Source organism: Fukomys damarensis, unplaced genomic scaffold (genome assembly GCF_012274545.1).
Source record: "Fukomys damarensis isolate Sample0158 unplaced genomic scaffold, DMR_v1.0_HiC HiC_scaffold_36, whole genome shotgun sequence".
Taxonomy (NCBI): Eukaryota; Metazoa; Chordata; class Mammalia; order Rodentia; family Bathyergidae; genus Fukomys; species Fukomys damarensis.
Window position 1 is genome coordinate 24,206,529 of NW_022900948.1, and position 21,125 is coordinate 24,227,653.

At 39.0% G+C, this 21,125-nt stretch overlaps 1 protein-coding gene across 1 annotated transcript in view; it reads left to right on the plus strand.

Moving 5' to 3' along the window:
- Positions 1-19,040, plus strand: part of Znf462 (zinc finger protein 462) — a 137,735-nt gene extending 118,695 nt beyond the window's left edge. The window contains exons 12-14 of the mRNA XM_010639277.2: positions 8,541-8,673; positions 15,138-15,261; positions 16,315-19,040. Of these exons, the coding sequence (XP_010637579.1) occupies positions 8,541-8,673; positions 15,138-15,261; positions 16,315-16,522 (465 nt within the window). The 3' untranslated portion in view covers positions 16,523-19,040. The remainder of the gene's footprint in view (positions 1-8,540; positions 8,674-15,137; positions 15,262-16,314) is intronic.
- Positions 19,041-21,125: the final 2,085 nt, after the last annotated feature.

Genomic DNA, 21,125 nt, shown 5'->3' on the forward strand with positions numbered 1-21,125 from the left:
TCACTTGTAATCTCATGGGATCTAAAGTAAACAGTGCAGGCAATTTTAGTGTATCATCCTTTGACTCCCTGTCTTTTTCTGATCTCACTAGGTCTTCTGGAAGACTATTTTATTTCATCATCAGTCTCAGTCTCTCTCTCTCTCCCTCTCTCTCTCTCTCTCTCTCTCTCTCTCTCTCTCTTTCTCTCTCTCTCCACATACACACACACACACAGGCTCACATATACAATGAATTATCTATCAGTATTACCATTTATTAAGGGTTCTACTGAGGTGAAGACAGCATTTATAGGAAACAAATTCTTGGGCAAAAATTAATCTTGTACTTTGCCCATTTAAAAAACACATAGACTTTTTTTGGAAGAAAATTTAAGTATATGCAATACCTTGTTAGTATTCTTTATGGTTCTAAAGTCTCTTTGCTAGTTTAAGGAACATAAAAATATATTATCTCTAACTTGGTTTGGTCATAAAATTGTCATGTTCGGTATATTAAATTTAGAAGGATAGTCTATTCAGACAATACACATTCACTAATTGAATTTACTTTGAAATGTTTTTAATTTTTTATACAAATGGAGCCTCGGGCGACTGAACTCTAAAAAACTCATATCTTTTACTTTTTGCCAGTTTGGGGAAGCACATTATATTAAGTCCCAAAAGAATGGCCAACACTTTTGTTTTCCAATAAAATTCCTTGGTTTTCTAGTCTAGTAAAAGTGACAGTGGTGGGGGTGGTAGGGGTAAATCACATAGAACATTAGTTTTCAGAAAATGAGAATAAATTTTAAAAAGACCTCCCCCCACTCCAAATCATAAAACACACCATTGGCCACATTTTTTTGTTTTTGAATTGCATTTCATTTCTGAACTAAATATTACATCTCTGCAAACTGAAGGTTTTGTCATTTCATTCTGTTTTTGCTCGTGTCAGTTTGTTGATTTTTTTCAATGATAGATCTATTTTTTCGTGTGTTTTAGAGGCTAGAGAAACCAGAAGTAGACGGGCAAGGAGATTTACAATTTTAGAAGATGCTATTTACCTGTAAACTTTGACACTCTCTTCATTTTACTGGTAAAGTTAATTGCTTATCCTTTCAAGCTTCCTCAAGATGTTTCTTCTTCCTCTCTGAAGGCATATTCTTTTCCTTCCTTCCAAAATCCAGCATGATGCCTAGCATGCAATAGAATCTCAGTAGTTGTTTATTAAATAAAGCGATGAATGAGATCACTTTTCAAATAAGTTTTAAGTGTTCCGTTTGTTCAAATAAGCACAATGTGGTGGCATCACCAGCATCTTCTCTATTACATGTCCAAGAGATTGGTAAACATTCAGTTGGCCAAAAGTGAAGCTCTGAGACTCTTAATGACACCTGGCTTTCTTGGGAACTTGTGTCTGGAGTTTTGCCAAGATTCTCCAAATGAGTTGACTTAGTTTGGATTTTGGCCAATTTAGAACTGACAAAAAGGAATGGTTTTTCGCTTTTGTTTTTGTTTTTAATTTTAGCTCAAGGAAGTAGACATCCTCCTCAGTTCTATGTATCTTATTCTTTTGGATACTTCTTTGATCTTACTGTTCTTAAAAGGATTATTTTGAAGAAAACTTCTCAAAAGATTTTACTGCATTATCCCATCAGATTTTGCAGCAGAATATTATTGTCAATATTTTTTTCTTTATCCTGTGTTCAGCTAGTATAACCATGGTGATTTTCACATATTTTATGAGTAATTTTGCTTTTGTTTTTTGAGGCAAAGTCTTTATATGTAGTCTGGGCTGGCCTTGAACTCACTACCACATAACCCAGGCTGGCCTTGAACTCTTGGCAATCCTATTGTCTCAGCCTCCTGAGTGCCGGATTTACAGGCATGCGCCACCTTGCTCAGATAACTTTGCAGTTTTACAGATGATTTGCATTATGAAGAGAAAAGCTTGAACAGTGATATCTGAAGAAAGGAGTCTAAACTAACTTTAATCACTTGTTTTGTGTTCTGTTTTCTTCATCTCAAATATGAAGTATAATGCATATCTTACACAGTGGTCTTAAGGGTTAAGCAATTTAAGTAAAAACTGCTGGGTATGTTTTTAGTACATGAAATATATTTAATAAGTATTGTTACAAGATCTTTTAGAAAGTGTCATTGTATTCTCTCATTAATAAGCAAATTTATTTCATGGGATACAAAAGAATGGCAATATTATGAATTCTTTATACTTTGTGGTCTCCCGTGGGATTTCAAGTTGCCAGTAAAGTCAGATAACATTTTGTGTGTCAGCCACATGGCTAACCTTATACTCTTCACCAAGAATATAATGCTAAATAAGAAATATTTGCTGTGCTAGAACAGTTTATAAATAAGTAAGGCAAGAAAGGCTTGAAGAGTCACAGCCCAGCATGTTTTGTGCTTGATAGAGGTGTGTATAAAATAAGAGGGCAGCACAGTGCAGAACAGATACGATTTCCTGGCTCATTTTCCATAATATTTTAATACTGCCTATGTGTTTTCTCTGGCTGAATACCTTTTCTTCTTCTTTTTCTTTTTTTTTTTTTCATTTTCTTTTTTCACCCAGTTTTATTGAGTTATAATTGATAATAAAATTGTATGTATTTAGGGTGCATAGTGTGATGCTTTGATGTATGTGAAGGAAAGGGAACCCTTGTACATGATTGGTGAAACAGTAAATTAGTACAGCTATTACGAAAATCGTTATGGAGGTTTCTCAAGAAATTAAGAATGGAACTACTGTGTGATCTACAAATTCTGTTCTCCTACTGCAGGATTATTCATAACAGCTTATACATGGAAACAGGTATCTATTGGCAGATAAAGAAAGAAAACGTGACATATATCAATGGAATATTACTCAGCCAGAAAAAGGAGATAAATCCTACCATTCACAACAGCATGAAAGCATTTTGAATGTCTTTTCTTGAAGCTTTTGCAAAATCTCTGACTAAAGTGTTCTTATCTGAAGATTCAAAACAGAAAACTGTTCAGGCACTCTTGACCATCTTCTTAGAAGAAATCATCCACAAAGTAGTTGGATGAAATTTTTCTTGCTGATTTCTTTCCCTTGCCCCTATTCCAGTTTTCAAAGACATGCACAGCGCTCTGTGGTACCCCTGTGGTACCTGGTATTATAAGCCTGTGGTAACCAAACATGACCCACTGGCCTAAACCACCCCCTTTTATATATCCCATTATCAAAAAGAGGTTTTGACATCTTTAAATAATTTAAAAAAGAGCTAAAGCATGATCTTTTCTAACAAGTCAAATTATAGGAAATCTGGATTTCCATAACCAGAAGTTTACTGGAATCCAGGCATGCTCACGTCTGTGTTGCTTATAGAGCTATGACAACAGTTGAGTAGTTGTGACAGAGACTATATGGTCCAGAAAGCTTAAAATATTTACTTATCTGTCTCTTTACAGAAAAAGTTCGCCAGACTGTGTTATGTCATTTAAATTCTTTGCAGCTCTGAGCATTCTTAGTTTTTGACTAATGGGCATTCGTGATGGAAAAGGCAGGTCAACATTTCCCATGTTTTCTGGCGTCACTTTTTCTAGAAGTACGAAGTTCACTCTGGTTTTTCTTTTAACAGTGGATCCAGTATTAGCTAATATGAGCATCTCCTTTTGAAGGTATGAAGGTTATGTGAATAGGTGGAGGAACCCTACAGGTCTGAAACTCTAGAGAGGTACAGTGGACCTTTTCTATCTTAATCTGCTCCACCAGATGCCTGCAGTATAATCTGAAGACAAGGGTGTCTGCTTCTCCTCTGACATTAACAAACATGTTTATATCATTCTGTCTTAGAAGCCTGGGTTTTCCACCCTAGCACAGTATGAAAATGCATGTTCTACCTGGTAATTATTCTACATTGTTTTAGAACCAGCCAAAAGTGTGGGAATATGTGCCAGGAAAAGATCTAAGTCATTTTGCTGAATAGTTGAAAGCCAACAAACAGAAAAACAACGTTGTGAAGGATGCATATTAGGTGGGCATTAGATGTGCATGGAGGGGCGTTCACAGCGTCATCTTCCTGTTCAGGGGTTCAGTATCTGCCAGTTGAGGTTCTCTTCACCTCACGTTCTTACTGCACCACTGACTTCACCACCAGACCTGGATCAGTGGCCTGTGTGGGACACTGCGTTAGTGGACATTCAAAGGTGATCCTCACAAGTTGTAAGGATCAGCATACAGTTATATAGTCTGAATGATTGCATATTTGAACAGTACACACTTCGGAAACATATATGCCTTCTTTTCGTACAAAACACACTGCAAAGGGGGTTTTAGATCTCAGACCCATTGACTCGGTCTTTCTCCTTTCTTTGGGAGAACCTTTTAGGAAAACAAGGTACTTTACTTCCTTCTCTGGCAAAAACAAGGGAATTTTCTTCAAGGTCCAAGGAGCACTGTGATTGTTTAAGAAGCCAACTGAAACATATATTACAATTTTAATAATATATTTGACCTTTTAACCCTACATCTGGAATTTTGCTTATAAAATTAAAACTTAACGTCAAAGAAAGGTTAACATACAAAATGGTTTTTACTGCATCTTTTTTCCTGTACTACGGATTGAACACAAGGGCTTTGCACTAGGGTAACATCCCCAGCTGTTTTTTTAGGTTATATGGTTTTGGAGTTTGTTGTTATTGCTGTTGTTGTTTTGTTTTTGTTGTTGTTGTTGTGGCAAGGTCTTGTTATGAAGTCCAGGCTGGCCTCAAACTCTAGTGATCCTCCTGCCTCAGCCTCCCAAGTACTGGGATTACAGGCTTATTTTTAAATTTTTAAATAGGTGTTGCCCGGGCTGGACTCGAACTTGGGAGTCTCCTCCCTCAGCCTTCTGGTTTGCCTGACAATGCCCAGCATGTTACTACATTTTTGTAGTGAAAAATCCAGAAGTAACCCAAGGTATATGCATAGGGGAACAGTATAGGAAACTATAGGATATCCACTTGATGAAATATGGTACAGTGGTTAAAAGTTACACTTATCTGGAGAATGATGTGTATCCCATGCAAGGAATAACAAATCAAGGGACACACTTGTATATTTTAATATGATATAGAAATGACAATACTCTGTGCTTGGAAAACAATAATACAACAGTTTGTTGATGGTTATCATGAACAGGTAGTTGAGCGTTAGGTTCCTTTCTATTTTCCACATTTTCTGTGTGAGTATGTGAGAAAAAATATATTAATGAAGAAAATGTAAAATATATGTAAAAATAAAATGAAGAGATTCAGCCGTAGCTACAAGGTGCTAACAGCATCCATTTAAATCTAGACAGTACTAGCCAGTAGAGATTAGCTGCTGTACAGAAGATCTGTCCCCAAGGAATCCTCTGCTCAGTGGGGAAGAGGCAAGAGGTAAATAATTAATTTCTGATGAGGTGTTCTTCAAGGGGGAATGTGGGTGCTGTGGAACCAGAGAAAGGACATTAACCCAGGAGGCGAATGTAGGAGATGTCCCAGATGAAGGGACAGGGGCCAGGCAGGAAGATTGAGTCAGCACATGAAGGAACATGACAGTTTCAAAAGGAAGAAATGGCAGATGCAGAAGGAAACCTCAAGAGTGTGGCTTCTTCTAGGAACTTCAGTAGGATCAGGATGGGGATGGGGGCTGGAGAAGCTGGGCCAAAATGAGATACTAGCTAGCTATGTAAACCACAGTCAAAACTTTAGATTTTTATCCTCAGGGTAAGCAGAGACTGGCATGAAGGGATTTAAATTTTCAAAAGGGAAAAAAATGTTTTAAACATGCTGGACAATAGGTACTAGAAGAGATGAGACTAGATGCCAGGAAACCAACAAGGAGGTGGCAGTTGCGATAATCCAGGTAAAGATGATGAGCTCAGAAATGTAAAAAAAAAAGAAAAGCATCTTCTTCCTTTTGTATCCAGTTTCAGATTTGGATGACTGGTTTGGGGATTTTTAATAGAGTAATAACCCAACGCTATAAAGGCTTTTTATTTTCTAAAAATCTTCTAATTACATAGCAAAATTTTTAGTTTTTACTTTTAAATCTTTTAATTGCCTTGCAAAAATTGTAGAAATCTTCAGGATAAATAAATTGTGGGTTAGCCTAGGATGAACATCCCACCGTGAAAATGTCAGACACTATTTTAAAATAGTGTAGAATTCAAAATGTTAACAGTTTTCTAGTTAAGGGATGATGGCTATGGGAAAATGGACAAATAACAGTGCTCAAAAAAATCCCAGAAGGATGGGAAAAAATAACATTTGGTTTGGTGACAGATCTCCTTCTGTCACTGTAAACTCCGTAAGAGGCAGGAGCTTCAGCAAGGACCAGGGCCTGGCACAGAGCGAACCTCGGGGAGACCATGCTGGATGGATGGATGAATGGATGAATACAGCTGGATTGAAAATGCTTGAGGATTGATTTTTGGCTTTCTTAGTTTCATTGTTTCTCTTTCCTGGAAACTACCCCTCACCCCATGTCTTTTATGCATACTTACAGTCTCCTTTTTACTCATTGTGGGAAGTAAGTGAACAAGTGGTCCAGAAAAGGCTCCTTCTAAGTATTGGTCACTTAAAAGAGTTTCTCTTCTTCAAACATATTTTAAAATGAGGAAATTGGAAGGAACCTTGCTCACTTTTTCTGAAAAACTAGCAAGGAAGAATATTTTTATTGAAATATTTGTCATAAATGCTGTTTGTTAAAACGTAGACATTGTGGCCAAACACGACTTCATAAATATGTATTTATGATGTTTGTTATAAGCATTTCCAAATGCCAAAATTGGAGAAGACTCACATTTCCAGAAAGGGGAGGGAAATCACATTGGGGGAGAGCACTGTTATGTTTCAGGTGCAGTGCTAACATTGAAGACATATATTAGCCAAGAGAGTGGTTACAGCAAATCCTAAACTTAAATTCAGTTCTGTCTGATTTCAGAGTTTACGCTCCTTGTGCTAATTCATTTTGCTTTTATGCTTTAAAAAAATAAAAAACTCATATAGGTCTGTACAAGTAAGAATAGTATATAAAACCCTCTTTAGCAAGCCTTTGGAGGCTGTTTCTGCGGACTTAGAGGAGGAAAACAGAAGTAAAGATTCTAAACTTGAGCTCTTCTTCCTCCTCACTTTATTTTTTAAAACTTTTCAAAATAAGCAATAAAGACATACTGTCGTGACTTGTTTTCACAGTCAGCTGATTTTTATGGATGCAGTATATTGTTTCTCCTAGTTTAAAAGTTTCTTTTCCTTAGTTCTTTCCCTCCTCTTCAGTGTACCTATTTCCTATATGATGTTGGGACACCATTAAACCTTTTCTGGGGATGTCTGCTGGTCCTGATACAATGAGCCTCTTTCACATTTGTCACAGCCAATGATGGTGTTCCCATCTGCCAGACATATGGAATTGGTGGTGCTCAGCAAATCTTTGTTCCAGTCTGGTCCCAGAGAATATTTTGGAATTGTCTTGTAAATTCTCTTTCCTCTCCTGTGCCCATTACACTCTGTCTCTCCCTTGGCAGCCATGCAAATCTGCCTTGGAATCTAATTCACTTTGTCTCCCTTCCCTCTTAACTGACCTCTGAGCCTCTGGAGGCCAGAACCAAGTCTCATTTATCCTTGTTATGCACCTCCTCTGCCCCTCAAGAAGGGAAGCATAGTGCTTTACACAGAGGAATAGCCTGAGCTTGTTTATGGCTTCAGCCTGAGCTTGTGATTTCTGATAATTTTATGCATGCAACTTGAGAGATTCTGAGAACAGACTAACAGAAGCTGAATTTTGTGGTTATCGTTGATCTGATAACTCAAAATGGAATATCATTTAAAACTTTTCGTAGTATATGTTTTTGTTTGCCTTGAATGATATTTTAAAGAAAAGTTAAAATCTCACATTATTCTAACCACATTTTATATAATTAAGAACTAGCCATAGTTCATGCTTTTAAAGGGCTTTTAAAGGAGTTAGTCATTTGTGTTTTTCTCAGACCATCCCAGCCATGATAAATAGTCTTTGGAAAGCTTCAAATATAGTACTTAAATTAACAGCAATAGAATTGTCTTCCATCTAAACTAGAATAAGAATCAAGTCATTGTCAGGGGGCCTAAACTGGAACAGCCCACAACCCTTGTCAGAGAAGGTTCATGGCAGAGAAGGTTGTGGTTCTCACTGCTAGAGGCCACGACACTTGCAGAGTTTCTTTACTCCCACTTTGTGAAGTTTGGGTAGTTTATGAAAATCATATTTTTGAATTCAACTCAAAAGATATTTATTGAAAACCCTAGGCTTCACAGTACATTTGCCCTTCTGTCTGTTGTACTCATACTTCTTAACAAGACCGGTAAAGAAGGTTCTGTGTTGAAGTTCCAGGACACAGGACAGACCCATCCATGTCTGAGAGTCCACATGAAGAAAATGACCTCTTAAGCACCTAAGCTGTTTAGTCTTGGTTCCAAAAACAATCACAGGAAAACGATGTTGGAAAGGTCTCCACAGGGAGAACCTCATTCAGTGTACAGTTCATTATTCCATCACTGGTTTGGATCTTTTTTAGGTAAGCCGTAACTTTGAGCTGGTTGGACGGGTTAACCTGGACCAGCTGGAACAGATGAAGGAAAAAATGGAGAGCTCCAGCAGTGATGATGAGGACAAGGAAGAAGAAATGAACAGCAAGGCTGAAGACAGAGGTTAGTCTCCTCCTGCTCTCTGAGTCCCAGATGGCATCCACCATGTCGTGGTGAGACAGAAGGGAGGCAGGAGGCTGCTGTGGGAGTAACAGAAGGAATGATCCTTCTTAGTTAAGTAGCAGAACAGACTGCCCTAAGAAACATCAGGGGCCATCTCTTTGTAAACGATTACCAGCTTTAGAAACTCCGAGGAAAACAGATATTTTCTCCCTAATTAGAGATATATGTGTGTTTTAAAAATATATGGCAGTGATGTGTTTTTAATAAGGAAAACTAGTATCTAGGGACTCTTCAGAATGAGGGTGGGCAGATGCAGATGAATGTCGCTGAAAAGCTACTGAGTGAGAGTGAACTTGGAATTGAACACTTATTTTAAATGACTATTGCTGGGACTGGGGTGGGGGTCTGCACAAAGCTTGGGCCCTCTCCATGTGCCCTTCTGTGAGCCCCTTCTCTTGACCCCTTTGAAACTGTGCCTTCCTTATAGGGAAAAAGAGAGACCACTTTTTCATTCCACCATGTATTTACAGAATACACTGGGGAAGGTTCCCTGGAACTCTTAAGCTACTTTTCTGACTTCTTGCAAGTCTATAATTTTTTCAAAATAAAAAGGTTTCAAAAGTATATTTAGTTGTAGTCATTAAAAGTGTTGTTTTTCTATATTGTTCAATGTGGAATATTGTGGGAATTCCCAGACTACCCACATAGGGGTATAGTTTGGGGTATATTACTTTAGTTATTGCAGAGTTATCAAAAGCATATGGATAACATGAGAAATAAACATTATAGATCATCCCAATGATAAGGAAAATAGTATTAGTTGTTGTTACTGAGCATCATTACTTGCCAGGTTTAGTGTTGGGGGCTCTTATATGTAGCATTTTTTCTTTAATCTCACATAATAGCTGTGTGAATATGGCTCCCACTGCTGTTACATACTATGTGTAGGACTTGGATAATGTATCTCCTGTGCATTCATATCCATAAAATTATAATAATATCATAAACTGCCTCCTAAGGTTGCAGTTTAAAACTTTATATATGGGACTTTGGTATTGCATTTAATACTTTATTTATTTTTATTATAAATTGTATATAGTTATTTTGAAATATGTTTACATTGTGGAATGACCAAATTTAACTGTTTAACATATGTGTTAACTCACATACTTTTTTGTGGTGAGAACACTTAAAGTGAATTGTTACCAAATTTCAAATATACAGTATGTTGTCACTGATTATAGGCACCCTGCTGTACAGTAGATCTTGAACCTATGTTTCCTATCTAAGTAAAAATTTGTATCTTTTGACCCATACCTCCCCCCCGTTCTCCGCCCCTACCCTTGGTAATAACCATGATATTATCTACTTCTGAGTCTGACCTTTTGAAATTACACGTATGAGTGAGACCATTCAGTAGCTGTCTTTTTGTACCTGGCTTGTTTCTTGTTATGTGATACTCTTCAGATTTATACAAATTGCCACCAGTGACAGGATTCACTCACCATGCTAAATAATGCTCAATAATATTCCACCCTGTCTATACATCATTTACTTTCTTCATTCATCCATTGAGGAACACTCAGGTCGATTCTGCATCTCAGCTATTGGGAATACTGCTGCAGTGGTCACTGAAATGCACATGTCTCTTGCACACGCATGTCATTTTCTTTGCATGTAAACCTAGTAGTGGGATTGCAGGATCATGTAGCAGTTCCAACTTTTACTTTTAATGACTATACTAATTTTCATTCCTCCTAATCGTGTGCAAATATTCCTTTTTTTCCATATCCTCACCAATACTTGTTGGCCTTCTTTTTTTATCATACCCATTCTAACAGACATGAAGTTATACCTCATTGTGGTTTTTTTCATCTCTTTTGGATTACCAGTGTTGAACACCTTTATATACCTGTTGACTGCTTTTATATCTTCTTTTGAGAAGGCAATTCAGATCCTTTGTCTTTTTTTTTTTAATTGAATTTATTGGTACATTTTAGGTATACAGTACAATTACATTCATTATTGGGATCTTTTACATTTACATGACAGGCCTTGTCTTTTTTCTTACCAACTTGTTTGCTTACTATTGAGTTGTTTGACTTCCTTATATATTTTAAGATTTGGGCCAATTATCAGGTGTATGGCTTCGAAATATTTTCTCCTGTTCTGTAGATATTCTCTTTATTCTGTTATTTTCTTTTGTTTTTAGTTTGGTGTAATCCCAAGCCTGTCTTTGTTTTAGTTACTTATGCTATTGGGTTATATCCCAAAGATCACTCCCCAGAACAATGTCATAGATCTTTCCCCCTGATTTCCTCTCATAGGTTTACAATGTCAGGCATTATGTGTGTAGATCTTTTATCCATTTTGAGTTGACCTTTTTTTTTTAATTTGATGTGAGATAAGTCTCTGGTTTCATTCTTCTGCATGCGTGTTATCCAGTTCAACATTAATTGAAGGGACTGTCATTTCCCATTTGTGTTCTTGGCAGCTTTCTCCGAAGCCAATTGGCTATAAATATGTAGATTTATTTCTATTCTTTCGTGTTGGTCTGTGTGACTCTTAATGCCAGTACCATGTTGTCTCGAATTTCTTAACTTTGTAGTATTGTGATGTTAACTGGGCATGGTGGTGTATGCCTGTAATCCTAGCATTCCAGAGGGCTGAGGTAGGAGGATTGTTGAGAGTTCAAGTCCAGCTTGGACTATATAGCAAGACCGTGTCTTAAAAAACAAAAGAAACAAAAAGAGTAGTGTGATACTTCTGACTTTAGTTTATTCGATTTTTTTTGGGGGGGTGCTAGTTGGGGTCTTTTGTTGTTCCACAGTAGATATTAAATGAGGACTCTTGAGATATACATTAGTAGCATAGTACAGTACTTGCCTAGTGTGCAGGAGGTCCTGAATTCTTTCTCCAGAACTGCAAATAATAAATAATACATATATATATATATATATATATATATTCAATAATTTAGCCTAGTTCCTGGAGCATATTAACCACATAATAAATGATAATTCTGCAATGTAAGTGTCATTATTGTCATTTTGCAAATGGGAAAATAAAGCTCAAAAAAATTTAAGAGCTTGTTCAAAGTGAAACCTACAAACAAAAAACAGTAGAGGTTGAAAAGCCTTTGGTTCCTAAAGCAACACTTCTTTTTTGTTTTCTTTCCAGTACTGGGACTGAACCCAGGGCCTTTGCACTGAGATGCACTCTCCCTTCCCCCTTTTTCCCCTTTGAGATAGGACCTCACTGAATTGGTAAAGTGCCCAGACTAGGCTTGAATTTGTAATCCTCCTACCTCACCCTCCCAGGGGGCTGGGATTACAGGTGTGTGCCATCACTTTCAGCAAGATCTCTCATACTGTGAACCACTTTCCCAACCCCTCAGGTAGTGAAGTGTGCTTTATTGAAGGGGACTTAACCCTAAAATTGTGGTTTCAGAGGCCTTTGGGACCTCACTTAAGGTCACTTAAAGCGGAATTTCATTATTATTTCTCCTGCTTGCTTAGGCTGGAAGCTCAGGCAGGCCTATGTGGTGAGCCATTTCCTTCTGTGGCTTTCCCTAGACCATTTCCTGACCTGCACCCAACCCTCCTGTTGACAGCCAGGGCAGAGGACTGTGGTTTTGTAAATTGGGGATCCAGTTTGGCACTTGTGCTTCTGAGCAAGACAGACATCAGAAGCTGACAGCCAGTGTGTGCTAGCTTGTCAAAAACCCCATGCCTATGGTAATTTGAAAAAAGCACAAGGAAATAAAATACCCTCGCTATATAGGTAGACTGTTCTTGTAAAATAGCACATTTATTAGTAGGGGCTGTATTCTCCCATTTCTTAGAAGGAAAACGATTGTGATCACAGAAGCATGGCTCTTTTTCTTCCTGCTTCTTTTTAAACCTTTTCACAAATATGTTCTTCACAATGAATTCTTAACATCTGTGCACTGTTACAAGAGTACTCTGGGAGAGGATGCTTCTGACAGAGGATACAAAAGCTTCTCTTTCTTCATGGTTCTTGGTGCCCCTGCTGCTGCTCTTCCGGAAATAAATTATTCCTCCCTAGATATTTTGACTCTTAAATGTCTGAAACTGAGTGCACATTATTTTAGAGATTAGGACCATTATAAGGCAGAAATCTCTTATTCTTCTTTCCTGTGACTAAAACAAATATGGGAAATTAGAAAAGATGGCAGCTGAGATATGTGTGGGACGAAGGGCCCATTTTCCCTGCTTGTCCGGCTTGGCCTCCCTCTTCTCATTTAGCTCTGCCACATCAGGCTAGATGGGCTTAATTGGAAAGAACCCCACAGCCTCTGCTGTCACTGGAAAGTGCAGCGCACACATGCATGAGCCTTAACCCCATGAAGAGAATGCTGTGAAGGGAGAAGCGTGTATTCCTCCCAGAGGTCAGGGGATTTCCCCCAGTGACTCCAGAAATGTCCATGGGAATTAACAAGCCTAACCTTCTCTTCCCCCTTACCCACTTTGCAAGAACCGCCTCCTTTGTCCCTCCTCCTTTGAATAGACCTAGAATCAATTTTCCACCATTTCAGTAGACTCTTGCCAAGAAGAAGCAGCAGACAGTAGCCTCAGGGTGTTTTTGCCAGACACTCTGGCTTCTAGGAATAGCGCAACTCTCAGGCTGATGAAGAGCCATTTGAAGTGTGACAGGTAATGAGTGGCCTCCTCCTTTGAGGATGAAACTTAGCATGTGCCGTTGGAAAGAATAGATGACTGGTTTCATATTTCCCAAGGGTAAAGGAGCCAGTGTACCAGGAACAGTCACCTTGTTGGCAATTTAGACTTTCATCAGACACCTCAATTTAGGGAGTATAGAGCCTTACAGCTACCCAGTTCTCAGCCTCCTTTCCAAACAGGGCTAAAGGAAGACTTAACATGGACACAAGGCAGGGCCTGGGAAGCTCGGAGGGATTCTGAAAGAGGAGAAACCAGGCATGAATAAATCACAACGCACCCTAGCAGAATCCTGCCCGCCCCACCCCCTCTCATTATGCCGCTGGGGAGGAGTCAGGAAGGCATTCTGTTGATTTCTTGCCCAAGATAATCCCTGCTAAGGAATTAATGCGCAGAGCAGATGGTGCTGTCTCATTTCCAATGAAAAGAATCAAGGAAGATAGTCTGTGCAATTATTTTTAATGGCTTGTATGGTGATCTTCTTAATTTGTGAGAAAATGTTTCATCTTTTGTGAAAACTGGCCCCATTCACACAGCTTTTTGTGCTGAAATAAGGCGTCACAGAGACCCTATCCTGTTAATGTCATCCTGAGGATTTTATGAGATGGGGTATTTCAACCAGGAGAGCTCTTCCTGTCCCATCTGATATGTGTGGGCCTAGAGCAGTCAGACATATAAAGATGGTCAGCATTTCCCCAAGTGCTGCCCTCACTTGACAGTGTGGCTGCAGGATCGTCTTCCAGTCCTGCTGTTAATTACCACAAGAGGACTTGGCCCTCTGTGGTCTAATGAAAAACATATGGGCTTGGGACCTAGTGAACACAAAGCCATATAAGCTCTCGTCTTTGAGTTTGCCAGGAGGTGTGGCCAGAAAACAATTAGCTAGCCAGGCCAATCCTCAGTTAGCAGAGCCCTAACATTGCCTAGCGCTATAGAGAAGCAAAGCAACCAGGTCCATATTGGATGCTTAGAACAGGCCGTCCAGAAATGCCCGTATACCCCACATTCGTGTGTACCGCTGATTGAAGAGCAGGTGTCAGGCAGCTGGCCAGGATCTTTCATTGGCCGGGAACATATATTTTTCATACAGGTTGTCCAGATTCATGTTCACACAGAATTCTTTGCTTATAGATGTCACACAGGGCTCTTAACCACGCTGGGAGGTGTTGATGATGGTATCCATAACAGGTGACCACAGTCTTGAGGCTCCAGCCTCACTTCGAAAAGCAGAAGCCCTGATTCTACGCTGATTAACTGGGTTAAGTGCCTTTGTGTTGCCTGTATTCTTTTTGCTGAGCAAAGATAAACCTGTGCCAAATAAAAAATGAATAGGTGCCAAACTGTGAGACACTGATAAAGACCATACCAAAGGGAGAGATTAAACATCTGAGAAAGCTCAGATGCCTTAAGGATGGGCAGAAGAGTGGCCAGAAAGAGCCTGATTACTTGTGAGAAGGGAAAAAGGAAAGCTCAGATGCCTTAAGGATGGGCAGAAGAGTGGCCAGAAAGAGCCTGATTACTTGTGAGAGCAGCAGCTAGGAAAATGAGGAGAAAAGGGAGCAGTGTAGAGCCTAGAACCAGAACAGTTCTACGGAGCTCTTAGAAGAATGCATCTCAGGGAAATTCTAAGAGTAAGGAGTCTGGGAGGCGCTTTCTGTGTGTGGCTTTGCAGGTGAGGGAGGAGCGGGCCAACCAGTGAGTGTGGACTTGCTTCTTCTGCCGACTCACACACGCACAGTTAACACCTATGCTTTCTCTTTGCAGAGCTGATGAGATTTTCTGACCATGCGGCTGCTATTAACCCTGAGAAGCGCTTTCCGTGTGAATTCTGTGGACGGGCGTTTTCGCAGGGCTCCGAGTGGGAAAGACACGTGCTAAGACACGGCATGTAAGTCGGGCCGTCCCGAGAACACCTTCTTCCAAAATGAGAGGGGAAGAGGAAGGTCGGGCTTCTTGTTTGGTTCCCCTGTCACTCAGTGTCACCTTGTGGGAGACATGGTCGCGAAGAAGGGATCAGGTTTCTCTGTTGGTTTTTGAAGTGTCACCCAGATGAGGGAATCGGTCATGGATAACAAGTCCCTCATGAATCCAATGCGCAAATAGTGTTTTCTCTAGCCATTGTCACTTTAGTTTTTATTAGCATGACATTCTACTAGAGAACACATATCAGAGACTAACTGTGTGGCTTCTATTCCTGCCTCTGTGCTGGACCATTCCCTGAATAGCCTTGAATACCCCTGTGCCCTGTCTCAGGACAGAGATAGCGTCTGCCGGTCTCTGAGGTAGGCGACAGCATACCTGTCAGATACTTTTCACGTCCTTGAACACATTACTGTTCCCTCACCAAGGCACCCTTAGTCCACCAGATGCCAAGGGAAGCTCGGGTTCAGTCCTTTTTGGAGACAATTCTCCAAAACTTCAGTTCACTTCCAAGAATATAACTAAGCTTCTCAAGATAGAGGTTTCATCTTCAGGTTTTTGCTTTTTGTTTGTTTCTATGATTTATTTCTAGACCTGCCCAATACATCTTTGGTACCTCAGTTGCTCTTTTAATCCTAATAAATATAGCCAATCTCCAAACATCTGGGCTGAGCTGATGAATTTGAATATGACAGGATTTTCCTGTTTTACCCTTGTGACTCAGTAGATGAGATGGCATAAACCATTATGTTAGTCTGGAAATAAAACATGGTATAATCAAAACACAGTATAGTAATGGATTTTTTGTGTCAGTGTTCAAATCTTAAAAATCCACAGCAATGCATGACCTACACAGACAGCAGGGGTACGTCACTGGCAATTTAATCCAACATCCATAGCAGTTTTTCAAAGGAAACCCCCCTAAAGCTATTTAGGATCAAGGAAACAAGGACAGTCTTTTTTTGTTCAACTAATAAAAGCACATATACTCACTTGTCCTTTCCATAAATGTTTATTGCAGGTCATTGAATGACACGAAGCAAGTGATCAGAGACGAGATCCACGCAAAAGAGATGGTGGAGGACAGTATCACAATGCCCTCCATAGAGGAAAAAGAAGACGATGAGCCAATTGGGATAGACTTTTCCCTAAAAAACGAAACAGTAGCCATCTGTGTAGTAGCTGCCGACAAATCTCTCCTGGAGAATGCAGAGGCCAAAAACGAATAAGAGTTTGGTGAAATTCTTAATCAAACCGTACTTGAACCGTGATGAAAAAGTGGGAGGGCCAGCATGGGCTGAGAAGGGAGGGACAGTAAAGAGAAGACAGAACAAAGCTGCTTTTTAGGACTGAACAATCTATTTTCAAAGCACTGGTACCTGTGTGAGTGAGTATGTAAATTAAAGTTATTTAAATGGTTGGAATATGTGGCTCCTTTTCCATCCCTACATCTTTCCTTCCGGATCTTCACCATGGACGTTTCCTCTGTTGCGGACGTGGAAGGGCCTTCCGTGCGCACGGTGCGCGCCGTGGCGGTCTTGGACAGTGTGTTGAAACAGAAGCTCCGGGACAGTAGAAGACTTCTCGTAGGGGAACAACTTTTGGACGCACACCTTTCAGTGCGTTTTTCTAGTTTTAATACCTTAAGCTTTTTCAAGACCTAACTGCAGCCGCTTTGGGAAAAAAAATAAACAAATAAAACAAACAAAAAAACTGCTTTGCATAAAACAGTCACCTGTTTCCTAGTACCTCAAACTTAACCAAGGGAATTCTCTGCATTTGTCAGTACTACCTGTCGCCCTTGTGGTTAAATGTAGAGAGAACTGCTGGGCAAGATGGTGAATGGAGAAAAAAAAAAAAAGAGTTTTAAAGAAAGGAACACAAATTGTGCTTAAAATCCCCATGTGGGTTTTATTTCTTAAAATACTGTGATTTTTTTAATTATTTTAGTAAAAAACAAAACAAAAAAAAGAAACAGACTTTAATTATTAGACAACTGTTTGTGAATTGTCATCCTTTATTCCAGGTAAGCTGTTTATTAGTGTTCGACTATAATTTAGAATTTGGTAGATTCATGTGAGCTAATTTTCAGCTGATTGTGGAGTTTTGTTTGCCACATGTTTATTTTCTATCGATTTGAGTGTTACAAACACAGCACAACTCAATTTTTCATATAAATTGGTTTTTGTGTGTGTGTTGTTTTGATTTGGGGGCGAGGGAGATTTAGTTTTTTGTGAATAGGAATGTTTTTATTTTAAACATGGAATAACAAAGACGTTAACTTTGTTTTTTGTTTTGTTTTATTTTTTTAATTTTTTTATTTAACTAAAGAACCAAACTTTCGGCACAGCTATGCAGCTTGTGGGCCAGACGAAGAGGTCCTCTTCACCCTTTTGTTACTTGTCAAATTAACACATTATCCGTCTCACATCGCTGAGTTCTGTTAGAATGGGCTGGCTTTTGTGTGTGATTTTAAAATCTGTTTTTGTTTGCATTGTGTGTTCCAGGGGGTTCTCATGTATTTTTGGGGATGAGGGGCTGTGCTAGAATTCCATCCCTTTGTCGAGAGTGGAAAAGAAATGACATGTATCCTACAAGGAGCCTGGAGAACTACCTTTGTTTTTTTGTTTTTTTTTGTTTTTCTAGCTGCCAGCTGCTCTGTTTCCCCATATTAGCTTTTTCTGGAGGGAGCAGCTTAGACTAAATCTAAGTCTACATTTATAATACGTTCTGATTGTGAACAAAGGGTTTCATTCCAAAAAGTAGAAAAGAACTTTTCTTGAAGCCTAGGTTTTAGAAGCCTGACTGCGTGTGAGCTTGGATGAGTGAGTGTGTGCATGTGTCTGTGCGCACGTCTGTGAGTGTGAGTCCTTTGGTTTTCATGTTTTGTTTTGTTTTGTTTTTTAACTTGGAAGGGTTGGGGGAGGGGGGAGGGAAGAAAGGGGAGGGGATTGCGGAGATGACGGCGTCCCACACAGCTTCAGATAAAATCCATGGAGAGATGTCGCATTTGTGGAGCAAGTGCTTACTTGAAAAGCATGTTGTTCTTTTATTTTATTTTTTATTTTTTTGCAGTTAAGAATTTTTATTTGTAGAACATTTAATTTAATTTTTTTCTAGGGATGGGGGGCATCATGTGGAAACCAGAAAATGGGGAAAGTGTGAATTAAAGATTCATTTTGTGTCCATATTTGTTTTTAATTGGCCTCATTTCAAATGTATTAAACAGTTCCATACCTGGATTGGGTGTTCGTAATGGTTACCAAAAAACAAACAAAAAAAAAAGGAAAAAAAAATAATTGTGACATGCTTTTATCACTACATTATTTTTAAAATAACATGTAAATATTGTAATCCATTGGATTTTGTTTTGCTAATCTGTTAATAAAAATATGGGACCATTATCCTTTTAACAAGGCTAGAATGTCATTTTTTTCTTTTTCAAACAATATACCTGATATTTTGTGGCCACACATTTTGGATGCATTATTATAATTCTGTTGACTGTAATGACATAGAATTTACAACATTTTTTGTTGTTGTTTAATTTATACAGAGGACATTTTTTTCAGAGCTTGAGAGAAGAAAATAAATAGCAAAATAATAACCTATTGACTCCAATAATCAGTATTTCCCAATACTTGATAAAAGATGGGAGATCCTGAGTCTTTGAAGCCAAGGGTTTAAAAACAAAACAAAAAATAAATAAAACCCACAAGTAGGTTATTCAAGTTGTTTGCAACATACATTTTGTAATGAAATGTGAGAAATTAATAAAGAATTTTTTCACATGTGTCTATGTGCATCAGTTGTAAATCATTTATGGGTATGACTACAGAAAAGGAATGTGGGAATGAGACAGCACCACCTTTCAATGCATGTGCAGAAGAGATTATTTCAAGCCATTAAGTACACAGGTGTGGAAAGCAAAATAAAATTAAGCTGAGGTGAGGTGAGGATTTTAAATTGTTAATACAGTAGTTCTACATCAGATAGTCTTCATCAGCTGGGAGGATTTTATGAGGGGAATGTTCCATCAAAGAAAGTGATGCCTGAAGTTTCAGGGGGAAGAGCCAGTGCTTAAACATCATCTGGAGACTCGAGTCCATCGGCATGGTCTCTAAACTAATTCCAAATCATAGCCACTGACCATGTTGCACTGTTAGCCTTCCCTCATGAAAGTCTGAGCCACAAACTACTACTGTGCATCCCACCCCATACTGACACCATTCACTTATGTTTTTAGCTTTCCTGTTAGAAGCCAAAAGAAAAATTAATAGTCATGAAACATAGAAGACTGAATTTAAATGTCTAGCATTGATTGTTAAACTCCCCTGATTTATACTGTGTGCATCTACCAATGTTCAGAGGAAAAGCTCAAGATAATTTGTCCAGAGTTTGTTCTAAAAACAGGGTTCTCACCCTTCCTCGTCATGTGGGTCCCCTTTACCAAAAGGAAGTTGTCAGTAACTGACAGTGTTAAGAGACTTACAAGACTGTAAAGTAAATAAAGTTAGCTAAATGGGGACCCAAAGGGAAAATAAGTGTTGAGTAATCAAGTGATGATAGTTGTGAGTTGACTGAAACGCCTTCCATGGGCTGTTCATAAGCCATGTGTTTGGTTCTGAGCTTGACTAGTAGGCAAGGGAAAAAGGGGGAGATCAATCAGTAGGAATCACATTCTTCATAATTTTTCTCCAATGCTCTGCCTTTGCTGAAACCATGTATTAGCTTTCCCAACTCCCACAATGTACAAGAGGAGAGGCTTAATTTGGAGGTTTCAGTCTATGGTTGGCTGGCTTCAACACAAGAACACACTAGTGGAAGAATACGGAGGAGCAAAGCTGCTTAGTTCATCGTGGCCAGGAAGGAGCGCATGGGAACTGGAAACTCAGGAAAGGGCTGAGGAACAGAGAGATTTCAAGGTCACACCCCATGACTGACCAGGCCACATGGAGAAATATGCTTTATTAATTTCTTAGGCAGCTCTAAGCAAATCAAGTTGACAAGCTTAATTGCATAGACTGCAAGTTGAGAAATTTTTCATGTAATGTTATAAAGGAAAGTCACTTAGCAGATTTAGCCACTGCAAAACAGCTCTTCTCTCATGGCTTCTACCAAATATGTTAGGAGCAATGTCTTTAACTGAGTTTATGTTTAATTCATACTCCCACTTTGCTTTATGTAGAGGAAATGAAATTTATAGATATATTAGTCATGTTAGGGACTATAACAAGGCAAATCCTGAAATCTCTGACAGCCCAATAGAGGTTTGATTCCCAGGGAGGATCTGTGGGATCCCCTTTCAACAGGGACACTCAATCTCAGCTCCTTCTGATTCACATCTTCATATTTGAATCCAGGGGTCATTCCTGAGAGTTTGCAGGTGTTCTGCCCACTTAAATGCTTCATCCAGGGTGCTGGTCCCATGACCAATGCACTTAGTATTTTTTGACATATATTTGATGCTAGACAACAAGACAGACATATGTGAAACATGTCTTTTGATAATGGGCAAATAGGATAGAGATGCAATACTGAGATTGTTACATCTACCAATGAAGATGCTGGGCTTGCTGGAAGGCTTGAAGGCACTGTGTTGATGGAGGCATGATCTTGAAGAGTGATTTTTCAATCCATGTGAGGGCTCTGATGTAGGCAGGCATATAAGACTGGCTAGTCAGACATACTGAATACGTCTTTAAGCCTTTAAGCCTAAAAAAATTTACCATATGATATGTTCTTCTCTTGTATCTGTCCTTATTTCTCCACTAGCTCCCAATGTTGGCTCCAGCTCTCAGGAATAAGCAATATCATAAAAAATAATTCCCT